The sequence below is a fragment of the Salvia hispanica genome, chromosome 4 (assembly GCF_029641045.1).
Source record: "Salvia hispanica isolate PSC_SH4W2 chromosome 4, Shi_PSC_v1, whole genome shotgun sequence".
NCBI lineage: Eukaryota > Viridiplantae > Streptophyta > Magnoliopsida > Lamiales > Lamiaceae > Salvia > Salvia hispanica.
In genome coordinates, this window is record NC_142695.1 from 39,601,757 (window position 1) to 39,624,735 (window position 22,979).

Sequence of the window (22,979 nt, forward strand, 5' to 3'; positions counted from 1 at the left end):
TAAATTCTTAACCTCCGTGCCTAAAAGTTTTGTCTCAACTTTTATGGGACGGAGGAAATACCAAAAACAACAACGAAATGAATTAGAAAAAAAAACATAAAAAATAAAATAAAATTGAATAGACTATTTTAGAAAAAATTAACAAAATAAATTTAAAAAATTAATAAATCAACTAGTCGATCGCTCGTCCACACAATAGTGGACTAGCGATCGGCTACCCGTGCTAGTCCGTGCCTGACCTTTCATTCTTCACCCGCTCGTCCGCCGCGTTAGCCTACACAATAGTGGACTAACGCCACACCCAAGCCACTAGTCAGTGGCTAGGAAGTGCGTTAGTCTTCTATTGTAGATGAGATGCTCCTATACTACATTTTACTAGTGTAATTTAATCCTCCTATAAATTACTACAATATTAATTTTATGAAAATAATGAAACTTATATAATCAAATTTCAATTAAAATTTAAATTTAATGCAATTCATTAGTACATTTTATTTGCGGAGTGATCAATTGCTAACTGATCATTTAATTGTTAACTACAACTAATTTAATGTCATAGGATTTTAGAAAACGTGTAGTCTACAATTTGTCATGTGTAATTTTCGTTTTTATTAATTAAATCGAAAAAGATAAAAAAAAACTCCAAATTAGGGTTTTGGATGAAAATGTCAATATAGTGTTTCGAAAATATCAATACAATGCTTTAAGAATGTCAACACAATGCTTTAAGAATGTTAACCCATTGCTTATATTGACATTCTACATGTATTATATTAACATACTTTATATACTCCCTCCGTCCGCGAATAGGAGTCCCAGTTGAGTTGGGTGCGGGTTTTAAGAAAAGTTTGAGTTTAATAATTTAAGTGTGTGATAGTGGAATGTGAGACCCATTTATATTATTATTTGCAATCAAAGTGGGATTAAAATTAATTGCAGCTTCTAAATTAAGGGAAAAGTGAGGTCATTTTTTATACTCCCAAGATAAAATGTCTAACCGGGACTCCTAATGGCGGACGGATGAAAATGGCCAACCGGGACTCCTATTCGCGGACGGAGGGAGTAGTATGTTGACATTTTTGCTGTACGAAAAAATTAAAAAATTTTGAATTTTTTTTCAAATTTTGACATCGGAACATATGTATGTAGGATATCGTTGGAATCCTTATAAAATTATCTTTTTAATTTGATATACTCCCTCCGTCCCAAGATAAGTGACCTACTTCTTTTGGGCACGGGATTTAAGGAATGGTATTTAAATAAGTTAAAGTGGAGAGAGTAAAATATGAGAGAGGGAAAAGTAGAGGAGAGAAGAGAGAATAAAGTAGGTGGAGAATAAAGTAAGAGAGATGACTTTTTGCTAAAAATGGAAATAGGTCACTTATAGTGGGACACCCCTGAAAGGAATACAAGTCACTTATCTTGGGACGAAGGGAGTATGTTATATGAATTTAAAGTTTTGGGATTTCTTTTAAAAGTTAGTTATAACTAATTTTGTAGTTAATTGATATTAATACTCTTATTGATATTTTTTGGAATTAATCATATGACCTTATTGACTTTTTTGTTGATCGTATTGACATTTTCGGGTTGATGATCTAGGCCTTTAATTTGAATATCTAATGGCTTTTATTTAGTTGCAGTTAGCAATTAAGTATTGAGTTAGTAATATAACACTCCCTTTATTTAATACTCCTATAATATATTAAAACAAAAAAACATAAATTGTTAATAGGGGAGTGATCAATTGTTAACTCATCATTTAATTGCTAACTACAACTAATTTAAGGCCATAGGATTTTAGAAAACGCGTGGTCTACAATTTGCCACATGTAATTTTCGTTTTTATTAATAAAATAAAAAAAGATTAAAAAAAACTCCAAATTAGGATTTTGGATGAAAATGTCAATATAGTGTTTCGAAAATATCAACACAATGCTTTAAGAATGTTAACTCATTGCTTATATTGACATTCTACATGTATTATATTGACATATTTTATATAGTATGTTGACATTTCTGCTGTACGAAAAAATTAAAAAATTTTGAAATTTTTTTCAAATTTTGACGTCAGAACATATGCACGCAGGATATCGTTGGAATCCTTATAAAATTATCTTTAATTTGATACTCCCTCCATCCCATTTATGGTATAGTGGAATGCGAGTCTTATTTTTTATATTAGTTTTATACTCCTATAAAATGTGAGTGGAAAAGAGTTAGTGGAATGTGTGGCCTAATACCATTTATGGAATATTTCAACCGGGACTCCTAAAGTGGGACACCCAAAAGAGTAAACCGGGACTCCTAAAGTGGGACGGAGGGAGTATATGTTATATGAATTTAAAGTTTTGGGATTTCTTTTAAAAGTTAGTTATAACTAAACATGTAGTTAATTGACATTAATACCCCTATTGATATTTTTTTGAATTAATCTTATGGCCTTATTGACGTTTTTTATTGATCGTATTGACATTTCAGGGTTGATGATCTAGGCCTTTAATTTGAATATCTAATAACTATTATTTAATTGTAGTTAGCCATTAAATATTGAGTTAGCAATATAACATTCCTTAGTATTATATATCAAAATAGAAAGCTTAAATTGGTGTAAAAGTGAATGAGCCCAATGGCCTAATCAAGTGCACAGTGCACTACTTCCATAATTTATTACACGATCTGTAGTATCAATGTTTAATACTTTTTTTTTTTCATATTAATTGAGTCATTTTTCTATTTTGGAAAGTTCCAAAATAATTGTGTCATTTCTATTTTTGGCAAAATGTAACTCTCTTTATCTCTCTTACTTTATTCTATCTCTTTATCTCTCTTACTTTATTCTATCTTACTTTATTCACCATCCATTTAACATAGTATTCTTAAATTATGTGCCGAAGATAGCATTACTAGTACATAGTATATCGATTTGTATTCAAAAGCCAAAGAGATATATTGACATCTAATATCATGGAACTTTCAAAAAGTTGGTTTTTTCCCATTAATTTTGAAATTGACAAATAATATCACGAACTTTACCCCGAGTGTTATTTACCACCAATAAAAAATTCCGGCAAATAATATCATGATACAGATTTTTTTCATAATTTCTCGACAACAACTTCGAGATTTTCAAAATTTTCAATATTTGAGAATAAGTTTTCTTGAAGCACACCCTCAAAATTTGTTTTTCAATCTATTAATATAGCCAGAAATTTTCATTTGTGGGTAACAAACTAATGGTAAAGTTCATGATATTATTTGTCAATTTCAAAGTTCATGAGAAAAATACAATTTTTTGAAAGTTCTATAATATTAGGTGTCAATATCCCAAAGTCAAAACACTAGGAACCCATAGTGGCTCTGTTGACTCCTCCTAACGTGACATATATAAATTCTATCGGTGCCACTATCCCAAAATCAAAATACCAGGAACCCATAGTGGCTCGGTTGACTGCTCCTAACGTGACATATATAATTGTACCAACATATAATTGCAAGTATGCCCAACTATGAGTTTTTTTAATCAATAATCTATGGAGCCTAAATATATCTGCTATTGGGAAATTTTCTCAATTTTTATGGCCTTTATTTCTAACGAAAACCTTCTTCCCCAATTTTGGCATATAAACACGGATCATCTTAAAATGACTTTTCAAAACAAAGTATCTATAGCAAAAATGAGAAGTAGGGTTGAGATTATTGCATTTGGCATATTAACATGTGGTGCCACGAGTTTGACGCTAATCTCACGACCTATAAATACTAGTTTGCACACACCCCTCAATCAAACCACCAACATTAACATATTCTTTTGTTCCTACAACTTCTCAATCAAGAAAATATGAATAACACAGAGAGCGCAAGCTACAAAGCCGGCGAGGCCAAGGGCCAAGCCCAGGAAAAGGGCAACCAACTCCTGGAGAAGGCCGGCAATGCTGCTCAATCCGCTAAGGAATCACTCCAGGAAGTATTAATATTTCCTTGCCTTATTTATAATTATTACCATAAATTAGTACTACTACTATTATTTTTTAATAATTAAAATTGTGTTTCAGGCTGGAAATCAAGCACAGGCCAAGGCACAAGGTGCAGTGGATGCTGTCAGGGATGCGGTCAACAAAAATTGACCCATTTTAGTGATCAACATATATACCCCCTCCATAATTATGTCTTTAATTGTAGACAATCCCTATAGTTTTATTTTTTGTTTTTTCGCTTCGGTCGTTTGACATGGTACACAGTCCGGCATGAAGTTTTATGGATACTATTAAATAAATAATACAGTAATAAATAATAATATTTTATTATTTTAAGGCATTTCATTTTTTCAAGCATATATGCTCTGAAGATGCAGTTGATTAAAAAATAGTAGTATGAATTACTATATATAGTGTCCAATCGATCGATTTATCATCTTATAAAACGGTGCGATGGAAAAATATTAAAACTCACTCTACCTGCAGAAAATTTTCATAAACATTTCCATTTTTTTAATGTTATCGAAAACAATATAATCTACTCCTTTTTTGGGAGCTCGAAAGAGTTGGAGATTTTAAAGCATTTTATCATTTTTTAACTGCGTGTCAGGGATATGGAGTACTACCGTCTATATTATCCTCATTAATTCGATTCAATCGTAGCCAATGCGAACGGGAGATTAATTAATCAAACAAGTTATGATTATAATTTTATATCAAAGGTGTCTCACTTTAGAAGAGAGTGGTGTACTACATCTAGCTTTTTTTCTATTTTAACATTTTCCGATGCCTTCAACTTTTGTTGTCTTTTGTGAATTTATTACTTACATACCATGTACTTCATCCGTCCCACTTAAGATGTTGTTGAGAAGTTTGGTCGAATAAATAAAGGGAAAAATTGATTATTTTAATGAGGAAAGAGTAAAGCGATATTTATTTCCAAATACAGAGAGTGGACATCTTGAACAAACTAAAAAAAAAAATTGGACATCTTAAATGAGACGGGGAAGTATATAATTGGTTTTATAAAGTTATTATTAATTTATTAATAAAAATGATTATTGATTAGAGTTGAATAATTCAAAAATAGGATATATATTTTACTAAAATTATAAAAAAAATAATGGTCTCACTTCTCAATTTGACCCGGTGTAGGTCTATATGGTAAATTAATTCTCAGAATTGACATGTACTTTCTCCGTCTCTTGAAAATATGATTTGAAAGGGCGCAAATTTTAATATATAATTGATGAAGTAAGAGAGATAAAAAGAAAATGTGATTGAAATATTGTTATTGGAGAATACATCTCATTTTAGAAAAGATTTTTTTTTTTTACATTAGAAAGTTCATTATTTTAAGAAACAGAGTAAAAAAAATACTACTCCTAGTTTAACAGATAGACTCAAAAGTAGTTCCAGAGCTCAAGCGAAATATGGTGATGCTCAAAAGTCATATATCTAACTTTTTTGCGTATAATTAGTAGGCAGTGATATAATGAAAACTTATATATTGTACAAACTCAAAACTCTTTAACACAGCTTCAACACAATTTCAATACAATATCAACACAGTGTAAAATTTCAAGATTTTAATGTCAACACAGTATCAATACAATATCAATACAACATCAATCATTGACTACCATTGAAATTCTGTTGACATTTTCCTGTTGATATTTTTTTGTGATCTGTTGACATTTTTCAATGGTCCAGATCATAGTTTTAAGTTTGTACAATATTTAGAGTTTTCATTTGATCACGTCCCTTTGACTAATAGTATAATTTAATGTACCAAATACTAAAGTAATGTATAACAGATTAAATATTAATTGTAAGATCAATCGTGATTTGGACGCAATTTTGATTTGAGAGTCTGTGAAAATACTAGAGAGAAACGTTTTCTTTACTCTTTTATTCAATCTTGAATAAGCGAATAAAACAATATAATAGTATATGATTATACAGTTATACTAGTAGATATGTGTTTGATAAACTTGAATTTTAGTGTGCGGTGGAGAGACAATTGATGGCTCCAATAGTTCACGTGGCTTAGATTGTTACAAATAGTATAGAGGTCTCAACTCGTGGTTGAGATTTATATTCAGCTAACTCTAAATTCTTTTCTTACACAATATGGTATCTTCCCATTGGCTGACCTTATTATCCGACTCATCATGCTCCTACTGTAACAGGATAGCTTTCCCACACTTTTTATTCTTGACCAAGTGATTTGAAATATGTAACACCACCCACTACTTCTTTACGTTCACATGCATTGCCTTAATGTTCCAATTTTTCAAATAAAAGAGAGAGAAAGCGATGTTATTCCTAATCATTTATGAGCCTAGAAAAATTATTTTAGATGCACTATATCAATAAACTGAACACTTCCAGTCTGTTATGCCACATCAGCAAACATCTTAGTCTGGCGTAGGTCCTACCTCGACTTATAATAGCCACGAAATTACTAAACAGTTTTTCCAACCCACTAAATACCTGCCACGTGTAGTCTCCCAGCTCTTTACATGAATGGAATCCTCAACTCCCAAACTCTCACAACATAATCAAAAAACTAAACACAAAGCAATCAAATTTCAAAAAAAAAAGTGCGATGCTGAAGTCTGAAACAGTGAACAAGTGGGCCCGCAGCTGCGACGCCTGCCGCTCGGCCGCGTCGGCCGTCTACTGCCGCGCGGACCAGGCGTACCTCTGCGGCAGCTGCGACGCCCGCATCCACGAGGCGGCCTCGCAGCACGACCGCGTAGGGGTGTGCGAGGCCTGCGAGAGGGCCCCGGCGGCCTTGGTGTGCAAGGCCGACTCGGCGTCCCTGTGCGAGGCCTGCGACGCAGAAATCCACTCGGCCAATCCGCTGGCGTGCCGCCACCACCGCGTCCCGGTCCAGCCCATGCCTTACGGTTACAGCGACGAGGAAGACGAGGCGGGATCGTGGCTGCTGATGAATACAATCAGGAATGGCGATGCGAGGCCGCCGCCGTCGTTTCTGGATGAGTATTTGGATTTGGAACTTGAGGACTACAATGAGTTGAGTGAGGGATATTCATACAACAATGAGCAGCATCAGCAGGGGCATTGCGGTGTTGCTGCAGGGAGCAGCTATGACGACAGCATCGTTCCCGTTGATTATCACAACAAGGGATACGAAGCTGGATATACTTATCCTGCATCACTCACTCATACTGTGAGTTCTTCACCTCTGCTATTTTTAACTTTTTACCTTTTCTTTTCTACTCCAAATATCATTTTGCAATGCTCTTTATGATATATTCCTACTAAGTATTACTAGATCTACTTTATTAATTTGGATTTTGAGATTCAATAATAAATAATTAATCATAAGTGTATATATATCTAATGAAATTTGATGCCATAATTATGTCAAAATAATGAATATATAAAATAAATTTAAATTGATTGAAATTATATATTGAGAGAAAAAATAAGAAATCTCAAAGTTCATGTTCGGGGAAAATCAAAAATATTTTAAGTTTGTGAAATTATAGCTAAATAACTCCTCATATTGTCTTGACACGTTTTGCCACGAAGATGGTATGTAATCCACCTTTGGTCGAAATAGAAAATCTCAAAATTAAATTTAAACGATAAAGATTTTTGAAAATTGGTATATTTGTTGACGAATCACTTTTTTTTGTCTGATCTTGCATTTCATTTGAGCATGTAAACAACAAAATTTATTAGGATGATAGCATGTAAAATATTGAACTTTGATCAAAAGAAATGCTAAGTGAAAACGTTGATTATTGAGAATAGGTATCAACGGACATTGGGATAGTCCCGGAATCCACAAGTGAAGCATCATCGATGAAATGCGAAGCGTCGGTCTCCCACTGCGACAAACGAGGCACTATCGAACTATTCACGAGCCCCTTGATCGAAGCCCCGACTCAGTTGAGCCCGATGGATCGAGAAGCGAGGGTGCTGAGGTACAAGGAGAAGAAGAAGACGCGCAAGTTCGAAAAGACGATAAGGTACGCATCAAGGAAGGCGTATGCCGAAACAAGGCCGAGAATCAAAGGCCGCTTTGCCAAGAGGAAAACTTCGCAAGGCCAAGTTGATCAGATCTTCTCTTCGCAACCGGATAATGCATACGGCGTCGTTCCCTCCTTTTGATCTCTCATTCTCTTCTTTGCAATAGCCTATATATATCTACTTGCTTCCTTTGTCACTTGCCTTGTGTATATATATACATGTATGTTTTTGTCAAGTGACTTTTCACTTCTGTTTATTATTTTTTTGTTCAGATCACAGAGTTCGATGAAATACTGAAAAAGTCTTTCTATCAAAATTGAAATACATGTATGTTGCTACTTTTAAAGTAGGACCGCAAATAGACAAGTACTCCACCAGCATATTACTAATAAGACTAGTTTTCTTTTTAGTTTTCTCTTTTTAAAATTGATTTGGTAATCGCCTCTATTGGGCTTAATAGTTGGCCCATCTTCCCACCCTTGGTTGGAAGGTTCGTGAACTCCTCTTTTCTTTTGGTTGGCCCAACTTAGTAAAACCTCTAAATAAGGAGACTGAGATTGCAATGCATAACACAATCAAAGGCCGGGTACCGTACATTATTAATAGGAGCGGGTGCAGTTTTATTTTTTTTATAGTTGTAAGTACTTTTTTAACTTTTTAATATGAGATTCTTAGAAAATAATATTTGATGATAATTTTATTTGAACAAAAAAATCAAGAATTTATGTTTGTAATAATTAATTGCACCATCTCTATTCGGTACTATAAGGGGTTGTTCGGTTTGCAAGATTATATCTCGGGATTAAATATGTATTGTGTTTGGTTCATGAGATTGAATCCACAGCTCAATCCTAGATGGATAATCATATGATAATTAGTCAGTCACCCTCCCAACTAAAATAATCTCACAACTCAATCGTAGATTACGGTGGTGTTCGGTTTGCACGATAAAATAGTACCATGATACAATCTAGGATTGAGTCGTGAGATTATTTTAGTCATAGGGGGTTAGCTATGACTAATTATCCCATGATTATCCATCTAGGATTGAGTTGTGGGGTTGAATCTCATGACCGAACACACAACAAATTTAATCCCGGATACAATCATGCAAACCGAACACCCCCTACATCTTATGATTGTTTTGTCTATCAAATCAAACAGACACTTAAACATAGTACTCCCTCCGTCCCAGATAATTCGACCCAGTATTCCATTTCGGACCGTCCCACATAATTTGTCCCACTTTACTTTTACCATTTTTGGTAGTGGACCTCATATTCCACTAACTCATTCATACTCACATTTTATTATAAAATTAATACTTTAAAAATAGGACCTACATCCCATCAACTTTTTCAACTCACTTTTCATTAGATTTCTTAAAACTCATGCCGGGTCATTGATATGAATATAGTTGCTAAAGATCATGTATACGTTCGTAATTCGTTGGTTGCCATAGATTCGCCGTTGGTCGAGAAATATGTAATACTACTATTAATGATCACACGTCACCGTTTGATGATGACAAATGCATTTGCACAAAAACTCGAGAAATTGACGATTTTTTACTATTGACCATTAATCTTTATTAATAAACTCTCTATCTCTATTGAATATTGTGAACGTACGTAACTATATTATATTTAGTCCCAAATATTTGGTTACCATACTATATTTAGTAATGATCATATGTTCGTTGTGGGTTGTGGCCATGCACGCAATCGAACGTGCATGACGATAGATAGATGCTAGCTGATGGAGCATTATGTATTGATATATTTATATGATAAAATAATGAGTTACACTAATGTTAGACGATGAATACACAAAAATAAAATGATCAATTGGTATCCTATTCATTCTATATCAAAATTTATACAATAATGTTAATTAACGCATTCAATTTGTTAATAGTTGAGAGAGACTTCCGATTACCTCAATAAGTACCTACTTTTATCTCAACTAACCCATTATAAATCGTCGCTATTAATTAGGTCACAAACACTTAAAAAAAAATTGAACTCAGTTATTGGTATTTAGCTCCCAACTAATCCATCAAAAGATGGTTCCCCAAAAAAATGAAAAAGTAGTAGTAACAAATAATACTGGATAAAATTATTTAAACTCCCTTTTTATTCACACTATGAAATTATTCCCTTTTCATTCACAGACTCTATGTGACAAGCAATGAATTCATTCATTCCTTTCCTTCTATCTTGTTCTTCTTTACTTTCCCTTTTCTTTCCAATGTGGACATATGCGTACACGTAAATGATAACTTAGAGAGAGGTGTAGAACTCAATATCATTATTTAATTTGATTATTGCACACTCAAAGCTTGTAGATTCTATTTCTATTGTATAAAACATAAAAATTCAAAATCTTTTGACAAACAGAAAGGCGAAAGCAAATACTTAAAGTGTGGAACATATTTTTGTAGTCAAGAACAAGAAGAAATATATGAAAAGTAGTGGAATTTGGTGGATACCTGATCCCAAAACACAAGTTTTGTGGGCCCTGTTAATGCGAGTGAAGGCCCACAATGTAAGAAAATACACTCATTCTTCTACCTTGCTTATTGTGGTGTTCCTTTTTTGTTTTTCAATTTTCATAAATGTCATATGTCTACATCTCATTAATTCCACATTAATATGTAATTTTGGTTTTGGTTACTATTTATTGTTTATAGATCTACATGAATGTGGAAGCAATACCAATCTAAGTCTGCAAGATTTTGGCTGGTAAAATAAATCTTGGAAAAATTCGAAATTAATTTAATTTACAGTCATTTCTGTTTTTATGAGTTCATATATGATATTATGCAGCACAAATGTAACTAGCTATTACAAGGTAGATTAACATTTATAATGACCCTTTGCGATAAAAAAAAAAAGAAAAAAAAGGACGGTGTTTTGATCCCATTTTTTAGTGCATCGATCCCAAATTTATACTCTGGAGTATATGAAATCTGTATGCACGCTTCAACCTGACATATACACATGAAATTCATGTAAAGAGTGCAATAAACTAAAGAGTATTTCTATTGCTTAAGAAGTTAGAAAATTTGTAGTCAAGTTTACCTATATTTTCTTATTTGTGACTTTAGTAGAATCGAAATGACCATATTAGTTTTCCAGATCAATCTATATAGAAAGAAAGAAAACATAATGCGTCACATAGGTGCATTGTAATAACAGGGCTAAAATTGGAAAAGCAATAAAAGAAAGAGAAACTTTGGTAGCAAGTAAGCCATTGAGAAATGTGAATCATCATACAGCAAAGCAATAGCCAAGAATAATTAACTTTAATTTGCTCAGTTCTGAGTCGCTTCTGTCACACACAAATCACCATCCTAATCCCATTCCCATGCACTCTTCCTCAACCCTTTTCCACCTCATTTCCCTTTATTCACACTCTCTTCCACACACTATATATATAGTATAGAAAATCAAATTCAAGTACAACCTGTCACAAGACAAAGATCTTCATATATAAATACACACACGGAGAAACAGAAAGTGACCCAAGAAAATAGAGAGAGAAAGATGGAAGCAAATATCCAACACCCTACAACCACGACAGCTGCGGCTGCTGACGCCGGTTTCCAGAGATGGAACTCGCCGATTCCGTACCTCTTCGGCGCTATAGCTCTTGTGATGGGAGTGGTGGCTCTGGCATTACTAGTTCTGGCTTGCTCATATAAGCGTTCATCGTCGGGGGAGGAATCTTCAACCCAAAAGTCGGTGAAGGAGGCACCGGCTTTGCAGCCGGAGATGGAGCCCAGAATAGTTGTCATCATGGCCGGAGAAACTAACCCCACCTACCTCGCTAAACCCATCCCCGCCCGGCCCCATCAACAACTTTGAGGCCTTGCATTTCTTTCAACAACATTTTTTCCATTAGGTAAAATTAGAGTTAATTTACATATGTAGGTTGATTGTTTGTTAATGTTCCTCGAGATGATCTAGTCAATAACAAATTTTGCAGCCGATTTGTTATTTGCTTATAATTTTATTGGAAGATTCCATCATGTCCATGTCCTAAAAAATTCATTGTTGGGTTTAAGCAGGATTGTTTCATGATATGTTAGGTGTTTTATTTGCCCACTTTTTATTACGAGAATAAAGGGACCAAATTTGACAATGATATAACACAATCTAGTATAAGGCGTTTTCCCACCAAAATTCATACGAGTATATTTAAATCTCTTTAACAAATATTGAATCCTATTTAACAACGCATGTTTTTCTCTGAAAAACTCAGTTGCTATTGTATTTACTGCTTTGCGAACTCATACATTTTGTTGGAAATAAATCGAAATCAAAGAAAAGAATGAAGGTAAGAATCAAGAAATGATTATTGAAAATCAAATCAAGAGGATATTTATTAAAATTATAATATATCTTCCACGTATATCACAGAAGTATTGTTTTGTGTGCATATTGTGCGTGTACTGTGTGTTTTCGCGAGTGTGTATATGTGGTGCAGTATGTGTTGTATATTTGGTTGCATGTTGTGTGTTTGTTGCATGTATTGTGTGGCATGTCATCATTGTCATGGATATGATGTGTGTTATGTGTGTGCAGTGTGTATTCCGAGAGTGTGTGCAATGAATGTATTTAGTATGTATAATGTATGCAATTTCTTTAAATTAAATATTACATATCAATTATACATTATATTACCAAACAAATGATTTTTAATTAAATTAGAATTTAATTCCATTTCATGTTTCAAAAGTGCACTGCAGATTTTATAAATGCACATAGAAGAAACACAACATATCCCCATTTTGCACATATGCACACTGCCAAATCTTAGAATATAATTGATGTATAATCTTATAATACATAAACAGAGTCATTTTTGGTTTGGTGGAATCCAATCTGTAAGAACGTTAAACAACACCACAGACAATGAGCAGATTTTCACAAGTGGTACCAAACTAGAGAATAGCTTTGGCTTAAGAAGCTTGGTGGTGAAAGGATGCTAGTCTTCTCTATATCCAAATCATTATGCCTATCTTCTACAAAGAATAGGTTTATGAGTATACAAAACACAAAAGTTTCCCAGGCCCATCCACGTTAACTAAGATAAATAGCAGCTACCAGAAATTTTTTGTGGCGAAAGTTACGTGGAACCTACGTTCTTCAAAGCCATGACTTGTATATATGTATCTGGTACCTTGTGCTTGCTCCGGTCATAAACGTGCTTCTCTCTACATACCAAAATTGCACATTTGCACAAATTCCATTTGGTTATCAACATACTTTGTCCATAGATGCTTGTAAAGGTTCATGGCAATATCCAGCCATGGCTTCATGTCTCCACTGAAATGGATAACGGCAGCCTTCTCAATTTCCTCCATACTGATACTAGGATTGATACCGAGCCCCTGCACGTGCCAAGCTTTGTCCAATGGCTTGGTTGTTGAGTAAAACGTAACAAGCCCAGCTGGTAGAGTCCCCATCTTCCATAATGAACGATCCTCATTCTGAAATTTATTAACCATATGAATTAATGACCAAATAATGGAAAAGTAAATTCCCAACAACATATCTAGGTAAGTAAATTGCAGAAGTGTGTGTAGTGACTTACCAAATCCTGCCAATAATGATATTGCTCAGTGCATTTCTCCTGTCTCCAAGCATTGAGGTCAAAAATATTCATGCCAAAAGCCCAAGCACACGCCCTAGGACTAAACTTCTGCTTGATGAGAGGATGAGAAAAGTTTAAATATTCAGAGAAACGATGGAACGATCCAAAGCAAGTGCTAACAGCACCATTAACCTTCCCTTCCAAATCAATTGTCCACAAGGCAGTCAAATCCTTCTGAACTACAACATCATCATCCAGAAATAGAATCTTGTGCAGCTTCGGGTAGAGTTCAGGCAAGTAGAACCGAAGGTGATTGAGCATCGATAAATACTATACTTCATGTTGTTTACATCTGTAGAGGTGTTCTCAGCTCTGGTCTCAAAGTAATACTTCCTTAACCTAACAGATTGAAGCTGCTTAAGCACAGGTGCATATGAAGGATTTAAGAACTTGAAATCATCCACTGCCTTGATCTCAATATGGGCACCCCCTTCCAATGGCCTCATCTTAAACCAAACCTTTGTAGCTGCATAATTCATTCTATCGGTAACAACATGGAATACATGTTTCCATGGCTCCTTTGCATTTTTAACGACAGAGATTACCACCACAGAGATTGCAATCACGTTGTCAGAGAACAAAGCATAGTGGTATAGGTTAGGATCCTCAAGCTCTGGTCCCGGCTCATCATCCACATACTTTTCAGGATGAGCGATTCTCTCCTCCATAAGCCGCATTGCTAAACAATGCAAACTCTTGGGAGTTGATTTTGCCGCGATAACGCTAGCAAAGACCCCATTTTTCTTGGCCTTTAACAGCAACTCATTCACAGCAAATATCGTATCCTTCAATTTCTGAATCTTTAACTGATTGTCGTATGATTCCTTGTTCTCAGCTATCATAAGCCTAGCAATCTTAACTTTATCTTTGACCTCTTTCTCGAACTGCCTCAAGACATCCTCATCAACCGGACCATCAGATTCAAGCAGTGCGGCGCGATAAGCCTGCTTCAGTTGGAGGTCAGAGAAATTATGAGACAAATCATCAAACATCTTAAGCTGCTTGGATATCTCAAGCTTGAGTTTTCTGGCGTAGGTAGCATATGCATTTACTAATGCAACATGATTGTTTGCCTGGTTATAGATCAAATCTAACCTAGTCTTCACCGGATCTGACTGCCACGCTAGAAAACTTAGGGTCGTCTTACATGTGCATTCCCTGTAACATCCACAAGCTGCTCACAACAATTTTTAGCAAAGAAGCATCTGATTAGGTTCAATATCAACAAAACAGGAACCATATCCAACAAACTAATTGAGCGTGATATAAGTTCATCATATGCATTAAATCAGGAATCATTGAGGTCAAAATGTAGGAAATCGCGCACTAAATAGAGAAAAAGAAAACCGAGTGTGTCATGAATTGTGAGTACTAACTGAGTCGTTGTGCGATGGGTGAGATGCGAGGAGGACGGAGAGAGTAGCTAGGAAAAGAAGCGTGAGCATGGCGGAAACGAAGACCCGGTAGCTGAAAAGGCTGCGGAGGAGGGATCCGCTGGCCGATCCGACACGAGTGGCCCGGACCGCCAGAGGAATTACCACGCGAATCCGGCCAATCCCCAACTCGGTGGTTGCTTATCGAAACAGTAGACTACTTAGTTCTTAGTGGTGGATTGGAATGTGAGCTCGGATATAGATACACGCGAATCTATGTTCTGTGTGCTGTTGTGGGTGAGTGAGAGAGAGAATTGAGGAGTAAAAGATCTGTGAGTTAGCTGTGAGGAGTTGAAGAAGTTCGGCGTCGGTGAATACTTTGCTATATTCGATTAATATATCGCACTTCATCGTCTTCGTTTCACATCTAAAATACGGAACTGTAATCACAACTTCACCTATTAAGATTCATCAAACTTCAGTCAGAATAGTTCATTCTTAATTAGAATTACAAGTATAATTTAATCAGTACGGATGTATAATTATGCCTATACACCTAAATGTACCGTGCCCAACTCGAATTCATTTATCAAATTAGTCCATACTAATAGAGTCATTTTATTTAAAAATTTCAAATTAATTAAATCATTTTTATTTTGGACAAAAAATAACCGTCTTGCTTATTTTATATCTCTCTTATTTTATTTTTTCTTACTTTATTTATCATCTCATCGTCCACTTAACACATTATTCTTAATCTCTATACTGAAAAGAAATATCTCAGTTAATAAGGAACATAATGAGTACTTAGGGAGTAGAAAATAGCAATACTTCCTAAATACTATTGCCTCCATGATCCATCCCAAATAAGTTGAGTTGTATTTCTTTTTGGAATGTCCCAACTAAGTTGAGTAATTTCCCTTTTTTTTTGACAAAAAACAAAATATCAAATCACTCTTACTTTATTTCATCCTTTTTTTATCTTTTCCACTTTATTCTTCTCTCCAACTTTTTAACACATTTTCTTAATTTCAGTGTCCAAATTTTTTGACTCAACTTAATTGGCCCGATGGAGTATTGCTATTAATAAGGTGCAACTTGCAAGAATGGTTATGATAGTCTACTCCCCCCTCTCACAAAAATATGCATAAAAATGTTTCATCAACCAATTTTGATGTATTGTTTTTTATATTTTATTTTTTAATTAATGTCAAAATGAATAAATAAAATAAAATAGTTTTACATACTTACTTCATTTGATTTTAGATTAATTAATATATTCTTCACTTTTTCTCATTAAAAATTGTTTACGAAGACTCTTCACTTGCTCTACCAATGTTACTCCATTAAAGAGAAGTGATCAAAGTCTAACTAATTTTAAGTATATAACTAGAGAACAAATCGCAGTTATACATCTTGGTACTCCAAATTAATCCTATGGCTTAAACAAATTTTCATATTTTTATGAAAAAACACTTGTTCAAGTGCATTTTGGGAAATCGATATCTCAGATGTATCAACGTGAATTGTCTTCTGCGCAATTTGTACAATCTGAAACAAATTCAGCTTACGATTTCTTCCAAAAATATGAAATTCAAAATTTGTTCTTCATTATGATTCGTCCAGATTTGTTCTTCATCGTAAATTGCATGATTCCTAAATTATTCATCTCACGTTATTTCAGATTTCTGATCGTCTTCATCGTAAATCGTCCAACGCGATTGATCATCCACAATTTGTTCCTCCAGTGCGATATTTTCTTATTCATTAATCACGATTCATTCCTCCATTGCAATTGATCAGCCATGATTCATTCCTCCAGCGTGATTGATCAGCGACATCCGAATTCCCTGATCACATGGATTCAATTTCGATACGATCGTCGGAGGATTATTTTGATTCTGAGCTGAGGGGTGAATTTTGTCTTCACCCTGTACCCGTGTATGTAATATTACATAGACACAATTGGAAGATGATGATCCCATCTATTGAGGTCCTTGGATATCTGAGTTGAGTTCCACGTTAGGTTCGCCAACCTTCTCTTTGCTATGATGGTGCAGTTCTGGCTTGTCGTCGTCTTCATCATCGTCGATAATTATGATTAATTTTGGTGTCAAGGTGAAAGAGTGGCCTGAAGTCTTCATTGTACGGCTTCCAAAAGGTTTGCTGGGGTAACGAGGCGAAGTGAGGACTGCTCCTCTTGAAGAAAATGCAGGAGAAAATGGATAGGCCTAGGTGGTGGTTTTAGTTCACTTCTTACATGTATTTAGTTCACTTTCCAATGGTTTTAGTTCATTGTTAATGAGTTTTGTTTCGTTGAATTTTTTTTTCGTTCAGCATACTTATTTTGGGTACACTATAGGTGCGAATTATTTAACTGTTTTATTCAAATGAACTATATATTTTATGTGATGAGAATGCAACTAATCTGTTTTCCTATTAACTATAATCTAGTTGTTGTAAAGTATTGAATTCATATAATGAAGTAATAAGTTATGATAATGAAGTAATATAAATGATTTGTTTATACAGTATGTTTTATTACTAAAATGAAGTAATAAAACATTATAATGAAGTAAATGACTCTAAAAATGAAGTAATAATACATTATAATGAAGTAACATCTTTAACTGATGTGTTGTTTGCACATTAAAATGAACTATATATTCTTTTTAATGAAGTAGTAAATTGATAAGATGAAGTAGTAAATTATGATAATGAAGTAATATAAATGATCTGTTTATACAGTAAGTTTTATTTCGAAATGAAGTAATAAAAATGATAATGAAGTAATAGTCTATAAATATGAACTATATGTTTACTGTTTTGTATGAGTTTAGGATTTTAGAATTAAAATTAACTGTTGTATTGTTTGCATATTCAAATGAACTACTCCCTCCGTCCCGGCTAAGATGACACATTGCTTAGCCGGCACGGGGTTTTAGGAGTTATTGGTTAAAGTGTTTAATTAGAGAGAGAGAAGATGGATGTAAGTATTAAAGTAGAGAGATAAAGAAAGATGGATATTTTAATAGGAGTGAGAAAAAGTGGTTGAGTGTATTAATTGGAGAGAGAAAGTTACCAAAAAAGGAAATGTATCATCTTAGTTGGGACAAACTAAAAAGGAAAACGTATCATCTTAAGCGGGACGGAGGGAGTACATATTTTATGTGATGAAGTAATGCAACTAATTTGTTTTCCTATCAACTATAATATAGTTGTTGTGAAGTATTGAATTCATATAATGAAGTAATAAGTTATGATAATGAAGTAATATAAATGATTTGTTTATAAAGTAGGTTTTATTACTAAAATGAAGTAATAAAACATTATAATGAAGTAAATGACTCTAAAAATGAGGTAATAATACATTATAATGAAGTAACATCTTTAACTGATGTGAAGTTTGCACATTAAAATGAACTATATATTCTTTTTAATTAAGTAGTAATTGATATGATGAAGTAATAAATTATGATAATGAAATAATATAAATGATCTGTTTATACAGTAAGTTTTATTAATAAAAATGATAATGAAGTAATAGTCTATAAATATGAACTATATGTTTACTGTTTTGTATGAGATTAGGATTTTAGAATTAAAATTAACTGTTGTATTGTTTGCATATTCAAATGAACTACATATTTTATGTGATGAGGTAATGCAACTGATCTGTTTTCCTATTAACTATAATAGAGTTGTTGTGAAATATTGAATTCATATAATGAAGTAATAAGTTATGATAATGAAGTAATATAAATGATTTGTTTATACAGTAGGTTTTATTACTAAAATGAAGTAATAAAACATTATAATGAAATAAATGACTCTAAAAATGAAGTAATAATACATTATAATGAAGTAATATCTTTAATTGATGTGTTGTTTGCACATTAAAATAAACTACATATTCTTTTTGCTGAAGTAGTAAATTGATATAATGAAGTTAATTGTGTCTTTTATGAAGTAATATAAAGTGAAAATCACATTAAATGAAGTAACATAATATTCCAAGTGAACTATCTATAATTATATATGATATGTTGTAAATTTATTCTGTATTCTTATTTATAGGTGAAAATTCCTCTAAAAAGAAGATGAATGCGAGTATTTCTTTGGAAATCCTCTCAAATTACTTAGGCAAGTACTTCATTCATACACTTTATTACTTCATTCATGTCATTGCACACATGAATGAACATACAAACTGTGTTATATGCAGAGGACAAGAAACTGAAGGCTCTAGTGCAGAATATTACCCCCACATAGAAACTAATGGGTTTAATTCATAAACTCTCATTATATTAACTGTTGTGTTCTTTCAACATTAAAATGAACTACATATTCTTTTTAATGAAGTAGTAAATTGATAAGATGAATTAATAAATTATGATAATGAAGTAATATAAATGCTATGTTTATACAGTAGGGTATATTACTAAAATGAAGTACTAAAATACTAAAATGAAGTAATTAACTACTGTAATGAAGTAATAAGCCTACTAGAATGAAATAATAAACTATTAATGTAATTTGACAAAAAAAGACCCTCGTTGAAGTAATGTGGCTATCTGATGAAGGACGAAAATTTTCACTCAATTTTCTCATTTCATCCATAAAAAATTAGATCTAAGGGCCCTAATTTGGTCTCTAGTTCTGCACCAAGGGGTAGATTTGTATATAATGGGAGTTTTGATCAATCTCGAACCAATTTTAAAGACCAAACTAGATACCAAATTAGATTTTATTCAAATGGGTCGTTACTTCATTCCAATATATCAATTATCGAATAAATATATTTTTACTTCATTCTAGTAGGTATTACTTCATTCAAGTTGGTTTATTACTTCATTCAAATGGGTCGTTACTTCATTCAATATTTTTAGTTCATTCCAATAGGTTTTCAAATTAATTCAACACATGCTTTATTCAAATTCACTGAACAAGGTTTTTACTTTATTTAGTGTAAAAATTCAATTTATTCCAGTAGTTAATTACTTCATTTAAAAATATTATTACTTTATTGGACTATGTTTTTACTTCATTTCAGTAGGATTTCAAATGCTTCTAACATAGTACTTCACTTCTTCAGTGTCCACGGAAGAGCCTTCAGCTTCAGAAAATCATAACTACCCCCAATTATTGAACAAAATGGATTGAGTAATCAAACAAAATGCATTTGTTCATCGCATTTTTTAACCAAGTATTGCCTTCAATTCAGTATTCAAGAGTTAATTGTACTCAGCAACAACGACAAGGCGCATTTGTCCAAGATGGTGACTCGGCAGCAGAAACAAAGACGGTGAGCAGAGGCAGCGCGAAGGAGATGAAGATGATGTAGCTTCGAGCTGACATAGGCAGCGGTGGAGTTAGAAAACTCCGAGCACAAACCGACGGTGGTCGCGGCGGCAAATCTGCAACAATGGCACACCGACAGCGGCTATGGTGAGGTGATGACGCTGAAGGGGTGCGACAGCCGTGAGAGTCTGGCAGCAGCACATGCCGCCTCACGCCGGCGACGACGTCTGTACCGCGAAGACAAAGATGTTGAATCGACAGATTTAGATGTTGAATCGATCAATGGAGATGTTGAAACGGAGATGGTTATCGTCGATTTCAGTTTAATTGATAGGAGATGATGGATGAAGATGAAGAATCATTGCGTTTTCAGAGAGGTTTTGAGAGAAGAAGAGGCGGAGAGGCGGAATGTGAATGAGTTGATTTTTTGTAATCTGTGAACTCTAATTTTTTACCCTAATTATGAAATGAAGTAAATACCCCCGTGTTGAAGTAATTTTTTTTAATAACTCCTAAGAAATGAGGAAATTACAACTGATTTCAAGGGGGCTCGAACTCAGCACCTCATACATTGATGTCTAAGCTCCTTGCCGCTATGACAAAGGCTCTGGACCCCGTATTGAAATAAATTGTGTATGCAATGAACTGCGAAAAATAACCATTGATTACCTAATCTAGCCCTTGATTTTTTTGATCTTGTGGCTGTGATTTGTTCTCTAGTTATGTACTTAATGAGCACTTGCCATATATCACTACTCCTCCATTAAATATTTCATATCATTTTTATTCAGTGTCATTTTTATTTTTATATTACTAGCTATTAAGTTTATATTCCTGTTTTATTTATTATATGCATTAAAGAGGTTACAAGTAAATTTTTCAAGTTAGCGTTTAACATGATTAGCCATTAAGCGGGGTAATTACATCATACATTCAAGAGGTTTCATCAATATTTCAAATTAGTACAAAAAATTTTAAGTTTACATATATCATACAAGGAGAGTGTTATATTGCTAACTCATAAATTAATTGCTAACTACAACTAAATAATAGCCATTATATATTCAAATTAAGGGCTTAGATCATTAATCCCTAAATGTCAATACGATCAACAAAAAACGTCAATAAAGTCATAGGATTAATTACAAAAAATGTCAATAGGGGTATTAATGTCAAGTAACTATATGTTTAGTTATAACTAACTTTTAAAAGAAATCCCAAAACTTTAAATTCATATAACATATATCAAATTAAAGATAATTTTATAGGGATTCCAACGATATCCTACATGCATATGTTCCGACGCCAAAATTTGAAAAAAAAAATCGAATTTTTTTAATTTTTTCGTCCAAACAGAAATGTCAACATTTTTTAAAAAAAATGTCAATATAATACATGTAGAATATCAATATAAGCAATGAGTTAACATTCTTAAAGCATTGTGTTGACATTCTCAAAGCATTGTGTTGATATTTTCGAAACACTATATTAACATTTTCATCCAAAACTCTAATTTGGACTTTTTTTTATCTTTTTTTATTTTATTAATAAAAATAAAAATTACACATGGCAAATTGTAGACCACACGTTTTCTAAAATCCTATGGCCTTAAATAGTTGTAGTTAGCAATTAAATGATGAGTTAGCAATTGATCACTCTCGTATCATACAAAAAGTTTAAATAGTGTTTCAAATTGATACATTCCGTCTAAATTCTTTAACACCATTACTTTTTATCTGCTTTGCATTAATGAAAAACATCCATTACGCGTTTCTGAGTTGTTGCCAAAAACTAAAATTCGCTTAAAGAAAAAATGATTGCTGTCATATGCTTCCAAATTGTGCTCTTCTGAGTTGTTGTTCATTAATCATCTTCAAGTTTTCCTAATTTCCTTCTTTGTTGTTTTAATTTATTAAAATTTGACTACTGATGGTGGATGGAATCTTGAATCAAAGTAACCTTGTATTTGAGGCTGAAAAATCGGTCATGAGGAAAGTCAGCTGCAAACCATTACCAGGCCAGGAAATCCTTGTTTTCCAGCTTCTTCGTCAATCTTCTCAACAAGGCCAGACTTTGTTGATGACTTGTCTTCAGATACATGCCAAGTTTTAAAGGGACCACCACTGAGGCCATGGACGAAGACTTATGGAAAATCCCTGTTCGAGAAGGTTTGAGATCCAGAAGCTGAAGCACGATGATTATCATTTTTTGAACTTCTATTGTGACAGCCTATTCTCCTCCTCTGCAAACTTTAGTCTTCGACCGCTACTAAGAAAAGTAAGAGGATGATTTGCATTAATGCAAAGCAGATAAAAAGTAACGGTGTTAAATAATTTAGAGTAATTTTAGACGGAATATATCAATTTGGAACGCTAATTAAATTTTTGTATGATACACGTAGATTTTAAACTTTTTGAACTAATTTAAAATATTGGTGAAACTTTTTGTATATATGGTGCAATTAGCTCCCATTAAGCTGGCTTGAAACCCAAACATTTAAGATTGGGTTCAACTTTTATAACTTAGTTAAATTTCAACTTAATTAGTGTGAAACTCAAAATCTATTGGACTTTGACCCGATTGATATCACTTTTGATGTTACAATATTCGCAAATGAATATATACTAAATTTTTATAAAAATGCCGTCTCACATGAGTT

The 22,979-nt window shown here is 33.4% G+C and overlaps 2 protein-coding genes and 2 pseudogenes across 3 annotated transcripts; 3 read left to right on the forward strand and 1 right to left on the reverse strand.

The window, feature by feature from the left end:
• Positions 1–3,797: 3,797 nt before the first annotated feature.
• Positions 3,798–4,307, forward strand: LOC125192041 (uncharacterized). Its single transcript, XM_048089495.2, has 2 exons — positions 3,798–3,967; positions 4,056–4,307. Exons 1-2 carry the CDS (start codon positions 3,842–3,844, stop codon positions 4,125–4,127), a joined length of 198 nt encoding a protein of 65 aa, XP_047945452.1. The 5' UTR covers positions 3,798–3,841; the 3' UTR covers positions 4,128–4,307.
• A 2,199-nt stretch (positions 4,308–6,506) lies between these two features.
• Positions 6,507–8,256, forward strand: LOC125193508 (zinc finger protein CONSTANS-LIKE 1-like). The gene is made up of 2 exons (XM_048091317.2): positions 6,507–7,176; positions 7,767–8,256. The coding sequence occupies exons 1-2, from the start codon at positions 6,589–6,591 to the stop codon at positions 8,124–8,126; spliced, it is 948 nt and encodes a 315-aa protein (XP_047947274.1). The 5' UTR covers positions 6,507–6,588; the 3' UTR covers positions 8,127–8,256.
• Positions 8,257–11,441: 3,185 nt separating this feature from the next.
• Positions 11,442–12,018, forward strand: LOC125195125 (protein GLUTAMINE DUMPER 5 pseudogene; annotated as a pseudogene).
• A 775-nt stretch (positions 12,019–12,793) lies between these two features.
• Positions 12,794–22,525, reverse strand: LOC125195126 (putative galacturonosyltransferase 9; annotated as a pseudogene). The gene is made up of 4 exons (XR_016128895.1): positions 22,405–22,525; positions 15,023–15,219; positions 13,587–14,820; positions 12,794–13,482 (listed from the first exon to the last, which is right to left on the reverse strand). The product of XR_016128895.1 is annotated as a putative galacturonosyltransferase 9 (transcript).
• Between the last annotated feature and the right edge of the window lie 454 nt (positions 22,526–22,979).